At 37.4% G+C, this 18,470-nt stretch overlaps 1 protein-coding gene across 1 annotated transcript in view; it reads right to left on the reverse strand.

Annotated features, from left to right (window-relative positions):
• PDIA5 (protein disulfide isomerase family A member 5) overlaps positions 1-18,470 on the reverse strand; it is a 280,958-nt gene that overhangs the window by 181,770 nt on the left and 80,718 nt on the right. Inside the window, exon 3 of the mRNA XM_032217106.1 lies at positions 11,665-11,752. Within this exon, the coding sequence (XP_032072997.1) occupies positions 11,665-11,752 (88 nt within the window). The remainder of the gene's footprint in view (positions 1-11,664; positions 11,753-18,470) is intronic.

The raw sequence follows: 18,470 nt of genomic DNA on the forward strand, positions 1-18,470 counted from the left end.
CGCGGGAGCGATGTCCCGCCTCCTATGAGACACGGCACAGTGATTCCTATCATTGGATCACTGTACCAGAGGAGGTGGGACATCGCTATGTGGCTGCTTGCCATAACAAGGAGGAGGTGGGACATCGTTGCAGAGCGGCAGGAGGGGGAGGAAGGGGAATCGTAAGACAGCCCTGCATTACATTAGAACATGAGGAGGGGGGATGGTGCGGTGCGCGCTGCGCGGCAAACTGACACAGAGGGAGGGGAAACTCACAGGGGCACTGGGCCATTCACGAGTGTCACCCAGCGGCATGGCCCCGCCCCTTTTTCTCCTCCATTTCGGGCAAATTTTTCACTGACTCGAGTATAAGCCGAGGCGGCTTTTTTCAGCCCAAAAAGTGGGCTGAAAAACTAGGCTTATACTCGAGTATATACAGTAGTTAAATATTGCAACTTGTAATTGTACATTTACAAAATCTATGCTTTCTGAATATTTTAGATTGTGACTTCCATAATTTCTAACTATTAGCAAAGTTTGCTGGAAGCCTAAACATAATAGAAAAAAGCCCCATGTGTATAACAGCAGAGATAATAGAATCCAAATATATTTTAACAATAATTTTAATAAAGATTCATTGTATAAATGTAATAAAAAGCAGAAAATTAAAAAGAAAAAGTGCAAAAAGAAAAGAAAGAAGTAACTTTGTTCCAGCAAACAACTTTAACAGCTTATCACTATCTCTTAAAATACAACCAATAATCTCTTCCTGCAGTATCTTACCCCATTCGCTATAAACACATCTTTAAAACCTCATTATCCATCCTAATGGCAAAAGTCCATTAGGGGTTACCAGAAATAACAACCTATCTATTGTAAATGTGATTTAATAAAACCATGAATTCCTTCCTTTTACATTTATATATCATATTTATCATTACATATCCTTCAAACCTCATCATTCAAATCTAGTCAGTAAAAGTCAAATAAAGGTTATACAACTATTTTAACCTTAATCAAATAAATTTAAAATACAGCAAATAAACTATTTCCATTATAATTCTTAGGTACAAACAAAACCTTAATACATCATTATCTAATTCTTGTCAGAAAAATCCTTTAAAAATTTCCAGAAATAGCAGCTATTTTAACCTTGGTCAAATAAATCAACCTTATATTCCTTGCCCTTACTCCAAACAAATGGTCTTTAATCCCTTCAAATAGTGTCCCAACAATTGGTTGGTTTCTTTTCATTTTCTCTTTATGTCCTCTTACAAAATTTCTGATAACATCTAATATAGAAATGTTATCCATGAAACTCCTCTGGTCTATTATTTATATGTCCTTTTTAGTTATCAAAACATCAGTCAATTTAATTTGAATATTCAATGTTTTATCTTTTTCCATATCATTCTCCTAGTCTGTCATTTTTAAGTGCATTTTTGAATCAACTTCAGTCTTGTCCAGAAAAACTTGTTTCTCTTTCATAGTCTATCAATGATAGAAGGAATCTCTACAACTAACTTCCGAGTCCATTGTTCACAAATATGTCTCAATGCATTCATTATTAAAAGATTATTAAAAGATTTTGCTCCATTCTATATTATCAGATTGAGTTTAAATTCTTCCTCAACGAATTATCTTTTTTTTCATTACTAAGTGAACATTTCCTTAACTAAGCAATGCAATTTGGGGAAAAAAATTCTGCAAATAGAATCTTAATTTTTTTTACAAAACAACTGATTTCTTCATTGGCCCTAAACCATGTCTTCCACAGTTTCAAGTAAGTAGTACAAAGAGGAACAAATACTTTTTCACTTTTTAAAATCAGTCCTATCCATAACTAGCACAAGTTACAACTTACCAGTTCAATTTTGTATGAATCTGAAAGTGGGTTAATTATAATTTACAGACAGCAGCATATGGCTGAAATTTTAGGGCTTTGAAGCTCAGAATGGCTGGGCCTCATTAGTATTTATATGTTAGACATGCAGGAAATCCAAGGGCTGGAGTTAGACTGCTATAAATAATAATAATAATAATAATAATTATTATTATTATTATTATTATTATTATTATTTCTGGAAAAAATAAAAGATAAAGTGGACAGTGAACAAACTTGGTTATGGTTAAAAACAGGTACATTAAAGAAAGAAACAGAGTCACTAATCCTGGCTGCGCAAGAACAAGCTATCCGCACAAATGCCATTAAGGCCAAAATCGAAAAATCCTCTGATGATGCCAAATGCAGACTTTGCAAAGAAGCTGACGAAACTGTTGATCACATACTCAGCTGCTGTAAAAAAATCGCGCAGACTGATTATAAATTGCGGCACAATTCAGTAGCACAAATGATCCATTGGAATTTGTGCAAAAATTATAATATTAAAACAGCAACAAACTGGTGGGAACATCAGCCTGAAAAAGTCACAGAAAATCAGATGGTCAAGATCTTGTGGGATTTCCGTATACAAACCGACAAAATACTGGCGCATAATACACCAGACATCACACTGGTTGAGAAAAATAAGGTCACAATCATAGACGTCGCAATACCAGGTGATAGCAGGGTCGCCGAGAAGGAACATGAAAAAATCGCAAGATACCAGGACTTAAAAATCGAAATTCAACGACTATGGCACAAACCAGCAGTGGTAATTCCAGTGGTAATTGGCACACTGGGTGCTATTCCAAAAGCACTGGAATTACATTTAAAACAGTTAAAAATTGACAAAATCACCATCAGTCAAATGCAAAAAGCCGCACTGCTTGGATCTGCACACATATTACGAAAATACGTTACGACGTCCTAGGCCCCTGGGTGGGGCCCGACTAGTAACCAATGCCAAATCCGGCGAAACAACTGGCCGCTGTGATACAATTGTATAATAATAATAATAATAATAATAATAATAATAATAATAATAATAATAATAATAATAATAATAATGGAGATATCATCATATGGTCTTCTCTGTCACTAGGTTCAAATGCTTTACCATCTCTGCCCTGGTTGGGGAAATCAAATCAGTTACATTTTATTATGCTGTGTGTTTTACCTGGTTTGGTTAAGCGATGTAATGTTTTTTGCTATCCAACTGTGCTGGTGGAGCAAAAAAGAATGTACTATTTCTGTCAGCAAACTTGTCCCTAGAAACTTCCAGAAGGACAGGTAAATGTTCTGCACAAAATGCAAAGAAAAACAGACGTCAGAAGCCAGATGTGTTTCTATAGAGTAACTTGGTAGTTCTTTTAAAAGACACTTGCCTTTTAATAAACTTTGTTAGTCAGAAAAGCTGTTACCATTCTTTCTGATAGTTTACCACCATAGAGTAATATGGCTCTTTTCCTATAAGCAATTTTTATAAAAAATTAAGACAATATTTTATTAATTCAACTTATAACAAGTAGTACTAGATTAGCAACCATTCAAAGTTACGATGGACCTCCCCAAAGCTACTTATCTGTCACGCTGAAGAAGTCAGGAACCAGAGTTGTTCAAATGGCTGCAAGTTTATTCTGTGCTACCTCTAAACAAGAATCTGAACTATTAACACTCTAGGCAAATTGGTAGTAAATAGCATCAATAGGTTGGACTTAGATCTTTGTGGGCATGAAGGTACTTGAGACTGATAATGCACTTGACCCCTCCCTCAGGTTCAGCCTGGTTATCTCCTACATCATGATCCATTTTCAAAGTTCCAATAGCCATGCCCACTCCTGCACTTGCATGATTGCATTTGGGACGCATGGCAACTGACTCTCATTTATGGCTATCAGCAGTGTCCCACAATTATGTCACTGCGATTTTTGGTGTTGTTTGCCTGTTTTTGGCATTTACGTCTGGTGAAAAAGGTTCACTTAAAGACCATGGTGTTCATTTAACGTTCACTGCAAAAGAAGATCAAAAAAATGGGTGTGGTCATGTGGTGACCTGCTTAATGGCTGCCATGACTTGCAACAGAACTCCAGGCTCAATTACGGTTTTAACCCGAGGCCTGCTTGTACAATGAATAAATAACTCAAGCTTCAGATTAATCATAAAAACATGATTCATTTATATAAAATGGTCTTTTAACATCTTCAATGGCTGGAAAGCAAACATGCATTGTAATAGCATGGTTCAGAAACCATTTCAGATGTTTGTAGAATATTTTTGTATGCAACCTTCATTATGGAGGTCTCACTAAAATAAGTTTCCAAAAACAAAAGCATTATAATAATGCCAAAACATAAGAAATAAAAAACTTTCCATAAATTGGAAAGAAGTCCAAATGAAGACAGGAACAGATTGATCTGAATGGAGTTAACAGATTTTCTTGCTTGATTTTATGGATTTTTGCTATTTGCTAACTGGGAGTATAAAAGAAAAGCTTTCAATAATTACAACACAACATCTGGGTCATTTTGGTTCTTTATTACATACATATACGTAGAGAGCGTAAAGTGTATAAAAATTTATGGAATTGCAATTACTACAGTAATTATATTGCCAGCCCTAATATTTAGCCTTCGGCTCATAATATTAATTTGATTCATAAGATCTTGTCAATTTTGAGCAAAATATACCCATCTTTCTCATAATTGACAAGCTACAAACAGTAGCTATCTTGAATCTCATCAGAAGTTATTAAAATGCCAACATCTGTTCTGCTAATCATTCTACATCAGATCCCTGGACAAGAGTCCTCTAATTAAAGTATGATGAAACCACAATAAAATGAAAGCATATCTGCCACATCAATTGTGGGTCTTTCTTTTTAAATGGAACCTACTTTGTCTTAATTATGCAAAATTCTCCCTCTGGCATTGTGGAGAAGGGAAAGGAGGAAACTGGCCACTTTTAAACATGTGTTTCTGTGACATTTCTCGGGTGGGGGGAAGTTTTTTTTTACCTCAAATGAACTTAATAATGCCATGCTATTTCAGTATCACCAACTAAAATCCCCAAATCTCAAATTTGGGAAGGGATGAAAAGGCAGATCACCATCCAGTAACACTGGTTACACTTTATGAGGCTTATATTTTATTGCTTTTTCTAGAACTGCCGACAACCACTTGCTATGAAACAAAACAGAATCAGAAAAAGGGAGATAAGTTCATTTTTAAGCATAAAAGCCTGCTTGAAATCAAAAAGATGGAAAAACGTAGAGGAAGCTACAGCCCCTTTTAATCTCTCCCTAGTGGAAGGAAAGAAGGGAAGGGCACCAGTGTTGAAAAAAGCCCCACTTTGCTGCTCTGCCACTGACTTCACTTTTACGCATGAGAGCATATTGCTCAACCAACACTAAGTGCCCTTGGGCACTTGACATTAAAAGTCTTGCACGCATGGGGGTTTTGTAACCTGGACAGTCTGCCATCCTTAACATTCAAAACATTTCTCTAGGCAGTACAAACAAGCTTATGAATGGTTAGTTTGGATTTTATTTTTATTTATTTATTGTAAATGTCTTCACTTTCTTTAGGAATAGAAAGATAGTTTCCCAAATAGGCCATATCTTTAGCCCAAGGATCTTCAAATTGGCAACTTTAAGATTTGTGGATTTAACTCCTAGAATTTCTCAGCTGGCCATGCTGGCTGGGGAATTCTGGGAGTTGAAGTCTACAGGTCATAATGTTGCAATGTTTCAAGACCCCTGTTCTAGCCTATTGGCACCATAGTCCTCTTTCAAAAAACTGTAAAAAAAAACAGTAACAGAATAAAGGAGGCATTTGGCCCAACTTCCCATTTCTCAAAGTTGCCAATCAACTTTTAGTTTATTAGAATTTTTTTAAAAAATACAAGCTTTGTAATTTTCTTTTTAAAGCCTAGAAGCCTTTTCTTTTGACAGGTGGCAATCAAAGGCATACTGTTACCAAGAGTAATTTGCAATTGAGCAGCTGAGTGCTGGACCATTCACTGGACCCCAAAGAAATGTCTCGAACCCCATTCCCCAAGTAAAATGAAATATCGCAAACTGCCATTTATTTTATCCAAAATGTTTACCATTGCTTTTCCCATTGGCACTCGGGTTGAGCGATGATAATAAGACAGAAAATATATCCATCAGTACAGATTAGGGTTAGCAATTAGAAGGCAGTGATAACTTTTATCTTCTATGAAGTGATCTATGCCCCTTTAATCTGACCAAGTTTCATCTTTTAGGAGCATATGCTACGATTCAGGTTAGATCCAATTCAGATATATTTATTTATTTGAGTTAATAAGCTACCTATCTCTAATGGACTTTGTAGAACAGTTCCTTTTGTCTGTTGTGCAATTGTATTAGCTGGTTGAGTGTGGCTTATTTTATTTAAAACATCTGTATAGCTGCCCATCCTAAAATCAGTTCTGAATAGCTTACAACTAATAAAACAATATAAAACCACCAATGTTAAATAAAAAAAAGAAAAACCTGATGCCACAACCATACTTTTCTGATTCAATATCCTCATCTCATCCTACCCCAGTGTTGAGGGACCAAAGTTACAACAGCACTGAAAAAACTGACTTATGACCATTTTTCACATTTATGACCATTGCAACCTCCCCATAGTCATGTGACCAAGATTTGGAAGCTTGGTAATTGGTTCATATTTATGACGGGTGCAGTCTCCCAGGGCCATGAGATCCCTTTTGCGATCATCTGACAAGCAAAGTCAATGGGGAAACCAGATTCACTTAACAACCGTGTTATTAATTTAATAACTGCAATGATTCACTAAACAAATTGGGAAGAAAAATCATAAAATAGGGAAAAACTCACTTAACAAATTTCTCACTGAACAACATAAATTTTGGGCTCAATTGTAAGTTGAGGACTACCTGTGTACAAATTAAATGCTATTGTTAAGCATGATGTCATGTGGTTGCCATTGGTTATCTCCTGATGGCTTCCCCACTAATTTTGCTCATTGGGATCAAAATGTGAAGGTCACAAATGGTAATCACATGACCATGGGAACTTGTGACATTGTATTTGTGGGCTGGTTTCCCGGACTGTAATCATGTGACTGTGAGGTTGCTGCAATCATCATATGTATTAATAAATAAATACCATTCGAGTGCCATTATAACTTTGAAGAGTGGTCATTAAGTGAGGACCATCTGAACTCTTTTACAAATAGAGCCATTCCCTACTCCAGAAAAAAATGGTATCTTTTTGAGGGTTATCCTATGATGTCATAGATGCAAAAAGTAAATAAATAAAATGAGCCACAATCTCAGTTTCTTATCTCCCAAATCTCATGCAATCTGGACAAATCTATTCACACAAAGTCAAGCAAAAGACATTTCAGAAAGCACTTATTGTGTAATGTCCAAGTGGAGATAACCTCATTCTCTTTGTGACAGAAGACACTGATTATTGGTGCAGCAGTCACGGTTAGAGTGCTTTCATGTTGCCTGTACTCCAAGTCAAGCATAACATGACAAGACTTTAACTTTCCAACTGTTTACTCAGGAGAAAGGCTTTAACAGAAATAACGTAGCATTTGCCATAAAATATTTTTGTTGAAAATTGAAAGGAAACATTTCTGCTTATAACTATTGCTTTATTACTTCTTGAACGTGTGTGTGTTGCAGCAAATATATACCGTATTTTTCAGAGTATAAGATGCACTGGAGTAAAAGACACACCAAGATTTTGAAGAGGCAAATTAAAAAAAAAGGTTTGCAGACCTCCCAAAAAATTTTTCATGAAAATTGGCACGTTTTTTGTCAAAAGAAAGGGCATGCATAGCCTTTAGGAGGCTTCCAGAGTGCTCCTGGGGGCTGGAGGTGCAAAAATGAGCAAAAAACAGCCCATTTTCCATTCATTTTTGCCCTTTCCAGTTCCCAGGAGCACTCTGGAAGGCTATGCATGGCCATTTTTGCCAAGGGGGTGGGGTTTCAGGAGCCAAAAATGCTGTATTCTGTGTATAAGATGCACCCAGATTTTCACCCTCTTTTTTGAGGGAAAAAGGTGCATCTTATACTCTGAAAAATACGGTAACTGGAGTAAAGGTAAAGGTAAAGTTTCCCTTTTCTAGTTATGTCTGACTCAAACAGGACGCCGTAATCACCTCCGTTTCTTAACTGAGAAAGCCAACCAGGGGTGGGTTCCGGCCGGCTTTACTGCTGGTTTGCTCATGTGCATGCGCTGGATGCACGCTGTGCGCGCATGCTTAGTTGAATTAAAATTGTTTTGCGCATGCACAGAACTAAAAAAAGATGGTGGCGGCATCAGCGGTGACCAGGGAACCAGTTCCAGTGCGTGGAACACTGTTTCCTTTCCACCAAAGTGGCATACTGTATAACTGGAGTACAGTTCATCAAATCTGTTTTTCCAGTTCTTTTGTTGCTTGAATTGTAAATATTCTGAAGGAAACAGTGAAGGAAAAGTGGCCGACATGGATAAAATTCAAGTAGCAGGTCATGCATTAAAGACTGCAGAACTGAAGTAGGTTCCTAGTCACTTCAGGGCCACCCCACCGTAATCTTTGGGAAATATTGAAAAGATTTATCACTGCCATCGTTTGAGATTTTCTTTTTAACTTCCCAATAGAGCGTATAACCTGCTTTCTTAGTTTTCTCCCAGTCAGGCCTAACTTCACATTGGTTTTTTTTTTTAGATTAGTCAAGTCTGTTAAGTGTTGCCACCTAGTTGATCAGCCCTGCACTGACCACGCTTAAATAATTTAAGAAAGAAACGGCAGAGGAATTGTCCTACTTTGGGAAAGGGCAGAAGGAGAAATTTGTAAAAACAAAACCCGGGGAAAAAAACGCATGTAAGCAAATTTAATGGTTGCTTACTGTTGTTTAGTAACGATAACTAAGTGGTAGGAATATAAGAATAGACTATTGAAGAAGGCTAGGATCAAGTGTGAGGGAATGGAATAATGAAATCTGATAAGTAACAGGCACAATATTGCTTTCCTCTCAAGACAGAATATTAACTGTAAGAAACAAAATATGGCCAATTCCTTAAAAGGCAAAGCTGTTATCGCTGCAGGAAGAGCAGGAAGCAGAAGCCCCAGCACAGCACGGCTGACAGCCTTGCCAACACCCACATTCCAGAAGAGGCTTTTTCTTCCTTTCAGAAATCCTTTTCAATACCATAATATGAAAAGACCAAAAAAAAAAGAAGAAGAAGAAGAAGAATTATGAGCTGCAGAGAACACAGCTGCCAAACAAAATGCTCCTTGTCAATATTTGTCAAACAAGTCAAGCTTTCACAAAAATACCTTCCCCCAAACTCCTGTGTAATCTACCGTGGAGTTACAGGGCGAGTTTCCAAGGGAAGAAATCTCTATGAAGCAATTGTGTAAGAATAGTGCGTCTGTGTGTGTGTGGGGGGGGGCATCCAGAAGTTTCTATAGTCTGCAACAAGTTGGACAGAACGAAGAAATCCAACTTGTGGGAAATTATGCATGCACGCACACATACGTGCACACTCACACAGAAACATAATGAACAAATTTGAGCACAGAGCTTTCCATTCAACAGTATTCTGAGAAATTGTTTCCAATAGGAAACCATCAATTCTAGGTCAATTTTGTTTATATTTTACACACACACACACACACACACACACACGATAGAGAGAGAGACAGACAGACAGACAGACAGACAGGGAGAGACAGGGAGAGAGAGAGAGACCCTTGTTTAATTTGGATGTTGTTTTTATTTACTAGGACGTATTCTGCAAAGCATCAATAGCAGAAACAAACTCAATCCATTTAATTTCTTCTGGAAGAATAGTAGTAGTTTCTGAGATCCAGCTACATCTCCTCTGAAGGTTTTATTCTCAAGTTAGAGTATTTCAAGTAGAAATATAATACAGTGATTTTGCTGAAGGGCATGCAATGACATTTGATTAGCGGCACAAAACATCAAATGCTGCCATGAGCACGGATCACAGAGAACCTGCCAAATACTTCCCATTTAATGTCATTTGGACAAAGGTTAATTTTTATTTAATTTATTTAATGTCTCTTAAAATAAATTATTTTTTATAGTACATAGCACAATTTTAACTAATAAAACATTTAAAAGACCTAACGTATCAACTCAAAAGAATGCAAATATCAAGATTAAAAGCATCACCAGACATAAAAGTTAAAAGACCTTAGCAGAACTAAAACAACTATTAAATTAAATAAGTAATTAAATAAGTATTTAAAGTATTTAAAATGCACAACATTGTCTGGCAGACCAGAATATTATTAGGTGGCACTGAATAATTAGAAACATGGGGGAATACTCCAGGGAGAGAGAGCTTTTCAACGATTGGAAACCCCCTCCCGCCCCAAAAATCTTACTTGCTACACTACTAGATTCAGAAATTAGGGAAACAATTGACTCATGAAGAGTTTCCAAGGATGAATTTAAGGGATTGAAAGACACATAGACAGACAAAATCTTAATCCCCAGGTTAAAAAAAAGAGGAGTCCCTGAGAATATTACTCTGCTAGTGTTTGCCAACTATAGGGGGCAGTGCTGATCTCTGTTTCAAAGTGATTGAGCCAGTGCTGTCCAAAGATATTTCCGCAGTCATGTGGCCAGCACTTCCCACCAAAATGGTACCTATGTACCTACTTGCATTTGCATGCTTTTGAATTGTAGGGTTGCAGGAACTGGGGCTCTTTTTTAATCTCCTGGATCCTCTTATGATTTGCACGCAACCAACCATTGCTCCCAAGTTACAATACATGACAAAGAACTGTAAATTAAATCAAATTGAATTTGAATGAAAATTACATGTTTGCTGTAACCCCCAGCATACCATTCAAAGACTAAATGTGAGCTTTGACCTCCAAAACTGCACTCCTGCTTTAAGAACATTCAAGCTATGTACCTGATTCTTCAGGGCAAGTTCAACTCTCTGTGGACATCTTGTCATGGGATATAAAGTACTGACCTCTGCTTTAACTGGACTGAACTTTAATTGAGCTGATGTAAGCACTCCACTGGAGTTGCCAAGCACTGGTCTTCCATCACCACAGTCTTACAAGGTTTTAAGTAGAAATACATTTTTACCTATTGATGATGGCCCAACTCCAAAACTTCGCAGTCAGCACTTACATGTAGGTATTTAATAACAAAAAGTACTGAAGTTCCCCAGACAAACAAACATTTAGCACTAAACCCCAATCTCACACTTCACATTCAGTCTGAATCTGAGTCTGAGTAGTTTATTTATATGCCGCCCTTTTCCCTGGGGGGACTCAGGGCGGCTTACAACTCGAAGGGGAGGGAAAACAAACAAATTCAGATTACTTAAAACAAATTCAGATTACTTAAAGTATGTCTCAGACATAGAACATGGATGATAATAATCTTTATTGCAATTTAAAGCTACACTGAATTTCTTCTCATAGATATCTGATTAGCCACTTGATCTGATTCAAAGTGGCTCTTAAATTCTCCCATGTTAACAATCCACATGTAAATGCAATCTGTGGCATGGGAGTGGATGGTGTGGCTTTAGAGGTTATTACGGCAAGACGGCAGAAATGGCATTCTAATAGAAGACTATTTTGTACTGTGATGTCACCGTCATTGTTTTTGACAACCACAATACAGATTTTTTTGACATCCCTGCTGAATACAATTGTCAAAGATTAGTGGGTAAGTCTAGGGAATTCACATAACAATATCAAAACTTTAGTTTAGACATAACTGTTTTCAGTAGATGGGAAAATGAAAGGCATTATATTACGTACCCGCAATCTATCCATGTTATAGTACCACGGCCTTTCACAGCTTGGGCTACATCAGATAATAACCTGAGCGAACTGTCAGCAGCTACCGCTGGGAGAAAGAAAGAAATATATTTATTTTAAAAATCATAAGCATCTAAACACAACTTGGCAGAATTCTTCCATAAAATATTTTGCCTTTTAACTGGAATTTTCAAGGAGCACTAGAAACTAATAAATATTTCCAAATATAGTATGAACTTCACCCATAACCTTTTGCTGCATCTGGGATCTGAAACAGCATTTGAACATGCTCAGCGAGACATTTTTCCTACCTTTTTGAATAGAAAAGACTGTTTCATTTCACAAATTATTCCTGAAGTCATCTCAAAAGTACCTTGCCACTCGACAGAAAGTTTCTGTGGATAAGCTACAAACCCCAAGCATTTTGTAGTGCACAAGATTAATTGCATGGTTCTTTCTATCTTTCCTGTATATTTTGACATATCCACATTGAATATATCTTTTTTATACTGAAGAACCATAAAGGTTTATTTATTGTCCATACTTTTTCTCACTACTTATTCATTTTGTTGTTTTGTCTGTAAAGATGTAAAAATAGCTGCACTATATCATACCATTCTGTCCTACAATAGCTCAATGGGATATTTATGAGAACATCACCACTTAGATATGCTCCATTGTAACTACTACTGGAACTTATTGTCTCTGATACTGATGGCAATATCCATAATCCATAACAATTGTTAATCAGTGATAGCTTTACTCTCCTAGATAAGGAGACGTCTCCTCTCAGAAACATGCCCACCTGATTTCAGGTTTTATATCAGCTGATATCTTAGGGGAAAGATAGCTATTGTCACCTGTGAGTTCTTGAAGTCCTGCTCCACAGAAGTGAGACCCTCTTGCTGAAATTGGGCCTTTAAGAATAATTAGGATTGCTTCTGGTGTATTGCCCTCCTTGCTGTGTAGCAACATCCCTACTTCAACTGTTGCGGGGTTGATGGTGGAGTCCTTGGGCACTTTAACCTGCCCCCTTGTGGCATTGAGTCTGGGGTATATCAAAAATCCATTGAGTCCATGGCAACATAGACTTGTCTCAAATAATTGAGGACCCAACACATGCTGGAGATTGCTTATTAGTTCTGTTTTTTGTCTCAGGGCAATTGGAATATGATTTGGTATTGGAGGACATAAACATCCCTCTATTGCCATGGACAGATTATTCTTTGGCTGCCTTCCAGCTCACTCATGGTACCTGTCCTAACAAGGTGACAGGGTTACCATCCCAGATGACTGAAGGATCTTGCTGAGGAAGCTGAGAAAGCTTTGGAGGAAGCTTTCATGGTTATCTGGGATTGCACTTTCCCATTCATAACTGGTATACAACTTGGGGCTCCTCCTGGATTCACAGTTATTGCTCAAAGAGGCAATTGTGGCTCTACAGGTTTTGCATAGGTCCATGCTGTATTGCAGTTGCACCTCTTTCTCAATTAGAAAGCTCTTGAGACTGACACTCATACTCTGGTCACCTCATGATAAACTATTGTAATAGACTATACATTAAGTTGCCCTTAAAGAACCTCTGGAACCTACAACTGATTCAAAAAGCAGGAGTGGGGCCAGTAACAGGCCTTTCTCATTATGCCCATGTATAGCTGCTGCTATGTAAGCTGCAATGGTATGCTTCTGAGTACAATTCAAGGTGATGGCCATTATGTTTAAGCCCTTCACAGCATAGAACCTGGTTATCTGAAGGACTGCCTAACTCCAATTGTTTCTGCCTACCTAGCACATTCAGGCCAAATTGGTGTGCTCCAGGTCTTCCTTTCCTGGGGTTCCAGAAAACCCTCAAGACCTAGTTCTTTTCCCAGGCCTGGGGTTAATGAGTTTGTGGGGCTTCATGTTGCGTTTTTATTGTTATGGCTGCTTTTACTCTGGGCTGTCTGATTTATTTTATCTCTTTAACTGTTTTAACTGTGGATTTGGACAACACCCAGACAACAACAACAACATCATCATCATCAATCATTTCTATAATCCTTTTTACAGTAATCCAGTTATGACTACAAGCTGTGGAAATACTTAAAATGTGTGCTTTTTCACATAATTGTGAATATGCAAACATAACTCTGGGCTCATTGATTTCTTCTTTCATTTATTTGGTTACATACAGGTTTCAGCCTTGACAAGTGATCTTTGGAAAATAAGGCTGAGTTGCTTTGTACTGCCTCTATTTCAGACAGAATAGATTGAGCCAAAGCTAAGATTAGAAATCTCCATAATTTTTGGGAGCAAGATAGAGTTTCTCTCCTCTGAACTGTTCTCGTGAGGAAAATGTGTCACCCAATACCTATTGTGGATGAGGGACCTGTATAACACAAAACAGAACAGCAGCAGCACTAACTACGAAGCTATTTACCTACTGCTATACCTGGCTTTCCTCAGCTCTTTAGTCTACAATTCTTGAGCTGGACAGCTCTCATGCTATTCTAACCTTATGCCTGACCTGTTGGACAGCTCCCCAGACTTAGCAGTCCTGTGGAAATCTGAGCTCCATAGCATGGTGATGAGAAATAGAAACTAAGTCGGCAAAAACTTCAAATGTTAAAACATTTCTATGGAACAAAAATAGCCCTCCAAAAAGTTAAGTGTAATTACACAGTTTAAATTATCTTCTCCCACAATGTTTCCTAAAGTCGTTTGCTGTTGAATAATAACTACAGGCAAGCGAAGAAACACATGATATAGTTCAGAGATACTAAAAATTCCTTATCTGAAATGAAAATTCAAATGTAGGGGGATACAACACACTTTGCCTGACTCTGTCTACAGTCACTCCCAAGCCCACTTTATACACATATGACAACAGACATGCTTAGCTCTAGAATCACAGCCCTATGAAGGGGGGAAATTTCAGTGTATTTCCAAAGAACCGGGAAGAAACTTCAGGTGTTATTACATAGAATTGTGTCATACAAATATGGCAGGTTACATGCAGAAAAAACTGAAGCTACCTTTTCGAAGGGCACACTGGGTTGGCAAAGAGCCTGAAGAATGTTAATCACCACCTATTTGCTGCAGATTTTCCTCAGACAATGTATCTTCAAATCTCAGTATTAGATAGCTTGGTTTTACACCAGATAAAGAAAAAAAAGCCATGATCTCATCTAAGGTATTTTCCCTTACACAAACTGACTGAAGTAGACTTTGTGTAAAAGAATTTCCATTTTTGTGCTCATTGGGAATAATATATTGGCTTCATAAGCATTCTTAATTAAAGTATCACTTATGACTCTTTTATCTTTTAAACTACCTGAATACATTAGTTAATTTTGAAGTCATTTTTATGACTTTCTAGTTCATAGCATCCAGGAATTTAAAATTTTATTCACAAATGAACGGATAAAAAATAAAGTTATCTACCCACACTAGGTGGAAAACTGAAAGTTGTGCATTATTCTGTTCCAACCAATATATTTATTAGAAAATAAACTTGATAGGACATAGTGAATTTAATGTCAGCATAAGCATGCCTACAACTGTGTTATCACCTACTCTTTAATGCGACATATTTAAAAAGCAACCTCCAAAAAGCAGCATACATCAAAGATGCATAGAGCTTCTTCAGATATGTTCAGAATAAAAGGGAAAGAAAAAATCTTATCCCTCTTCCTTGCAATTTGCAGCCTTTTTGCGTACTATCGAAAGACCATAAAAAAGAGATAGTGTCCAGGATGACTTATGTAGATTTTTCTAGAATGTGTTTTCTAGATATTGTAGATGACACTGGTTTTCTATTGCCTTTTCCCTCTGCTGCATTTATCTCATAGCTGATTATTTCATAGCACCAATGTAATAGTTATAGTTCCTTGTGGGAACCTGGGCGGAGCAGAAGCCATTTCTAAGCTATGCCTTTCACTAATAAATATTTCAATAGTTTCTATTCATCAAATTTAGGCACCTCCCATCTCACTATATCAGCTTCTCTATTTGCACAAACAATTTTTCTGTAATTTAGTACATTGTTTGACAAAGTTTTACTTAAACATGCAAATGAAAGAGAAAATGTATTTGTTTTACATACAAAACAAGCAGATTATAGTGTAGTTGTACCACATCAGCCCAGCCATTCTGAACAGGTTACAGTTCAGCCAAACTGAATACCTGAGCAACTTCATTGTTGCATGCTTTGGCCAAAATAAACTCCAAAGAGACACTTGTGTGGCAAATAATGCAAGCTTGTTCCTTCTCTCCTCCTCCGCACTAACCACCCAACAACCTTAACAAAGTCTTCCTTCCTCTTGGCCACCACATCTGGATTAAAGCATTGCATTACTCAACCAGTCCATTTATCCCTTTTCCCAATCTTCCTAGCATCTTCCTTCCCTTAGCTGCTGACACTGCATATCAAGCATAGCATTTCCATCAGCCAACTCACCCGGCCCACTGAACTTCATAAAGCTTTTTGCTCCTGTACTTTCTCTTAGCCATTGCTGCTGACGACAGCTTTCCTATTCCGCACTGGCTCCCACCTTGGAAGGTGTGACCCAGGAAAATGTAATATGGTCTATATCCCAACTAAATTCCCAGGGTCTATGAAGAGATCCATATCTATTGTTGCCCCCACAAAATGGGATATCCTTCCCCAGAAGGTGAGGCAGGCACCCACTCTCCTGGCCTTCTGAAATGTGGTTAAAGCCTTGCCTGGGAGGCACAAAGGATTATGCCATTGTGGGATTATTTGATGCCATGAAAGTGTCCCCCCCCCTCAGTATTTATTAACCAATTTTACCAGTATCAAATGGCCTTCTTGGAATTTTTTGGTTTTTTTAAAAAAAATTAATTTCATAATTTTTAAAATTTTAATCCTAAATTAACTTCAATATTTTAACTTTACTTTTATATGTTGTATTATATGCTGATATTATACTGTACACCCCCGAGAATCCCTTTGGAGGGAGATGAATGGCCTAGAAATACGAAACATACATATGTATGTACATTCGTATATACATACATACATACCGTATTTTGGACTATAAGACGCACCGGTGCATAAGATGCACTGGTGTATAAGACGCACCAAGATTTTGAAAAGGTAAGTAAGAAAAAAAAAGTTTTTGTCCTCCCTGACCCCCAGGAGCACTCTGCAGGCTTCAGCAGGGCTGGGGGAAGGCAAAAATGCCCATTTTTCACTGAAACAGGGGCATTTCTTCCTTCCCCCTGCCCTGTTGAAGCCATGAAGCCTGCAGAGTGCTTCTGGGGGGGGGGGGTAGGCAAAAACACTCCAGTTTTTCTGAAAAATGGCCCATTTTCACCCGTTTTTCACAAAAATGGGATGCAGAGGTGGGGCTTCAGGAAGCCAAAAATGGCTCTATTCGATGTATAAGACACACCAACATTTCCATGCTCTTTTTTGTGGGAGGAAGGTGCATCTTATACTCCGAAAAATATGGTACATACATCAGAACATGCATATTTAATCTGAGCAAGACGGCTCTAAGTTAATGTTCTATTCATGGAATAATCTATTCATGGTACACATGTATATTTTTAATTTAACTTTTTTAAAAAAAAATAGTTCAAATCCAAACTTATTATATCTATTTGTTAGCCTATTTATCTACATATTTATGTACAGAAATCCAACTTTGATTTGAGCTTGCAAGCTCAATCAATGTAAATCATGTTTGATAGCTACTTTCACCACTTTCAGGTGAGGAAATAATAAGAAAGTTTTCCTATTCCAAAATTCAGCAATCTGATATCTTGATTATGATTGGATAGGTCAGATATCAGACCAACCATATCACAATTCATGACCATCAAATCTAGCACATGCAATGGTTTTGGCAGTTACAATATAATTATATTAGTATGTCACAGTTCAAGTTCTGCAATTATATTTTGTATAAGTTCTGCAATTGCTGTTTTCTATTTGAAATTAATAAAGACAAATTTGAAAGAAAGCCAAACTTATTTTCACAAAAACAGGGAGAAACACTACTTTCAGTTACCAGGGATTCCACAAAATTCTGCTGTTGAATCAAATGCTGCTCACTAACTGATTTATTGTAATATCAGACAAATATGAAATTCAGAGAAGCTAATTTGTCACAGGAAAATATCCTCAAATCAGTTACTCAGATATAGCTGTCCCTTCCATTCCTCCCCCACTCCCAGCTCAAAAGCAATTCCTTCAGAAATTGTGATTTGGAGTCGGAAGCCTAAGTGCATAACACATTTGTTAAAAGCACACATAATTTGGCTAGTTTCTTATTCCTTGACTTAAAAAAAAGTGTGAAGGAGAAGGCATCCAGGTCATTAAATTTGGTCTAATTTTTGAGCTAACGGGCAGAAGTGCATCTTCTTGCCAAGTATACATCATAACAATTATACATAAGTGTAATTAACCCATGTTCTAAATGGGCCAGGTTCATGCAAACCATCTTGCCAAGAGCAGTTCACAATCTGTTATGGATGATTTTAAAAAAGTAGAAGAAAAACTGCACTGCAGAAAAGGGGATAGAGGTGGAAGAAGAAAACAAACAGCAGCAGAAGCAATGCTGGCTCAAGCAAGTTCATAATAACAGAATGAGACAGCAGGTGGGTGGCTAGCAGGCAAGAGGTTAATAGGAATTGATGAGGCATCAGATAATGCAAAGCACATGACAATAAAAATGCATAAATAGGCATAAACAAACAACCGTGTAGGATTAAAACAAGTGTTACCGGTTTGCCAAATAGGCAGAGGGGCTAATTATTTTGAGGGACTTTGTGTCTCTTATGGTTTCTGATTGTCCTGT

This window comes from Thamnophis elegans, chromosome 1 (assembly GCF_009769535.1).
Source record: "Thamnophis elegans isolate rThaEle1 chromosome 1, rThaEle1.pri, whole genome shotgun sequence".
In the NCBI taxonomy this organism is placed as follows: domain Eukaryota; kingdom Metazoa; phylum Chordata; class Lepidosauria; order Squamata; family Colubridae; genus Thamnophis; species Thamnophis elegans.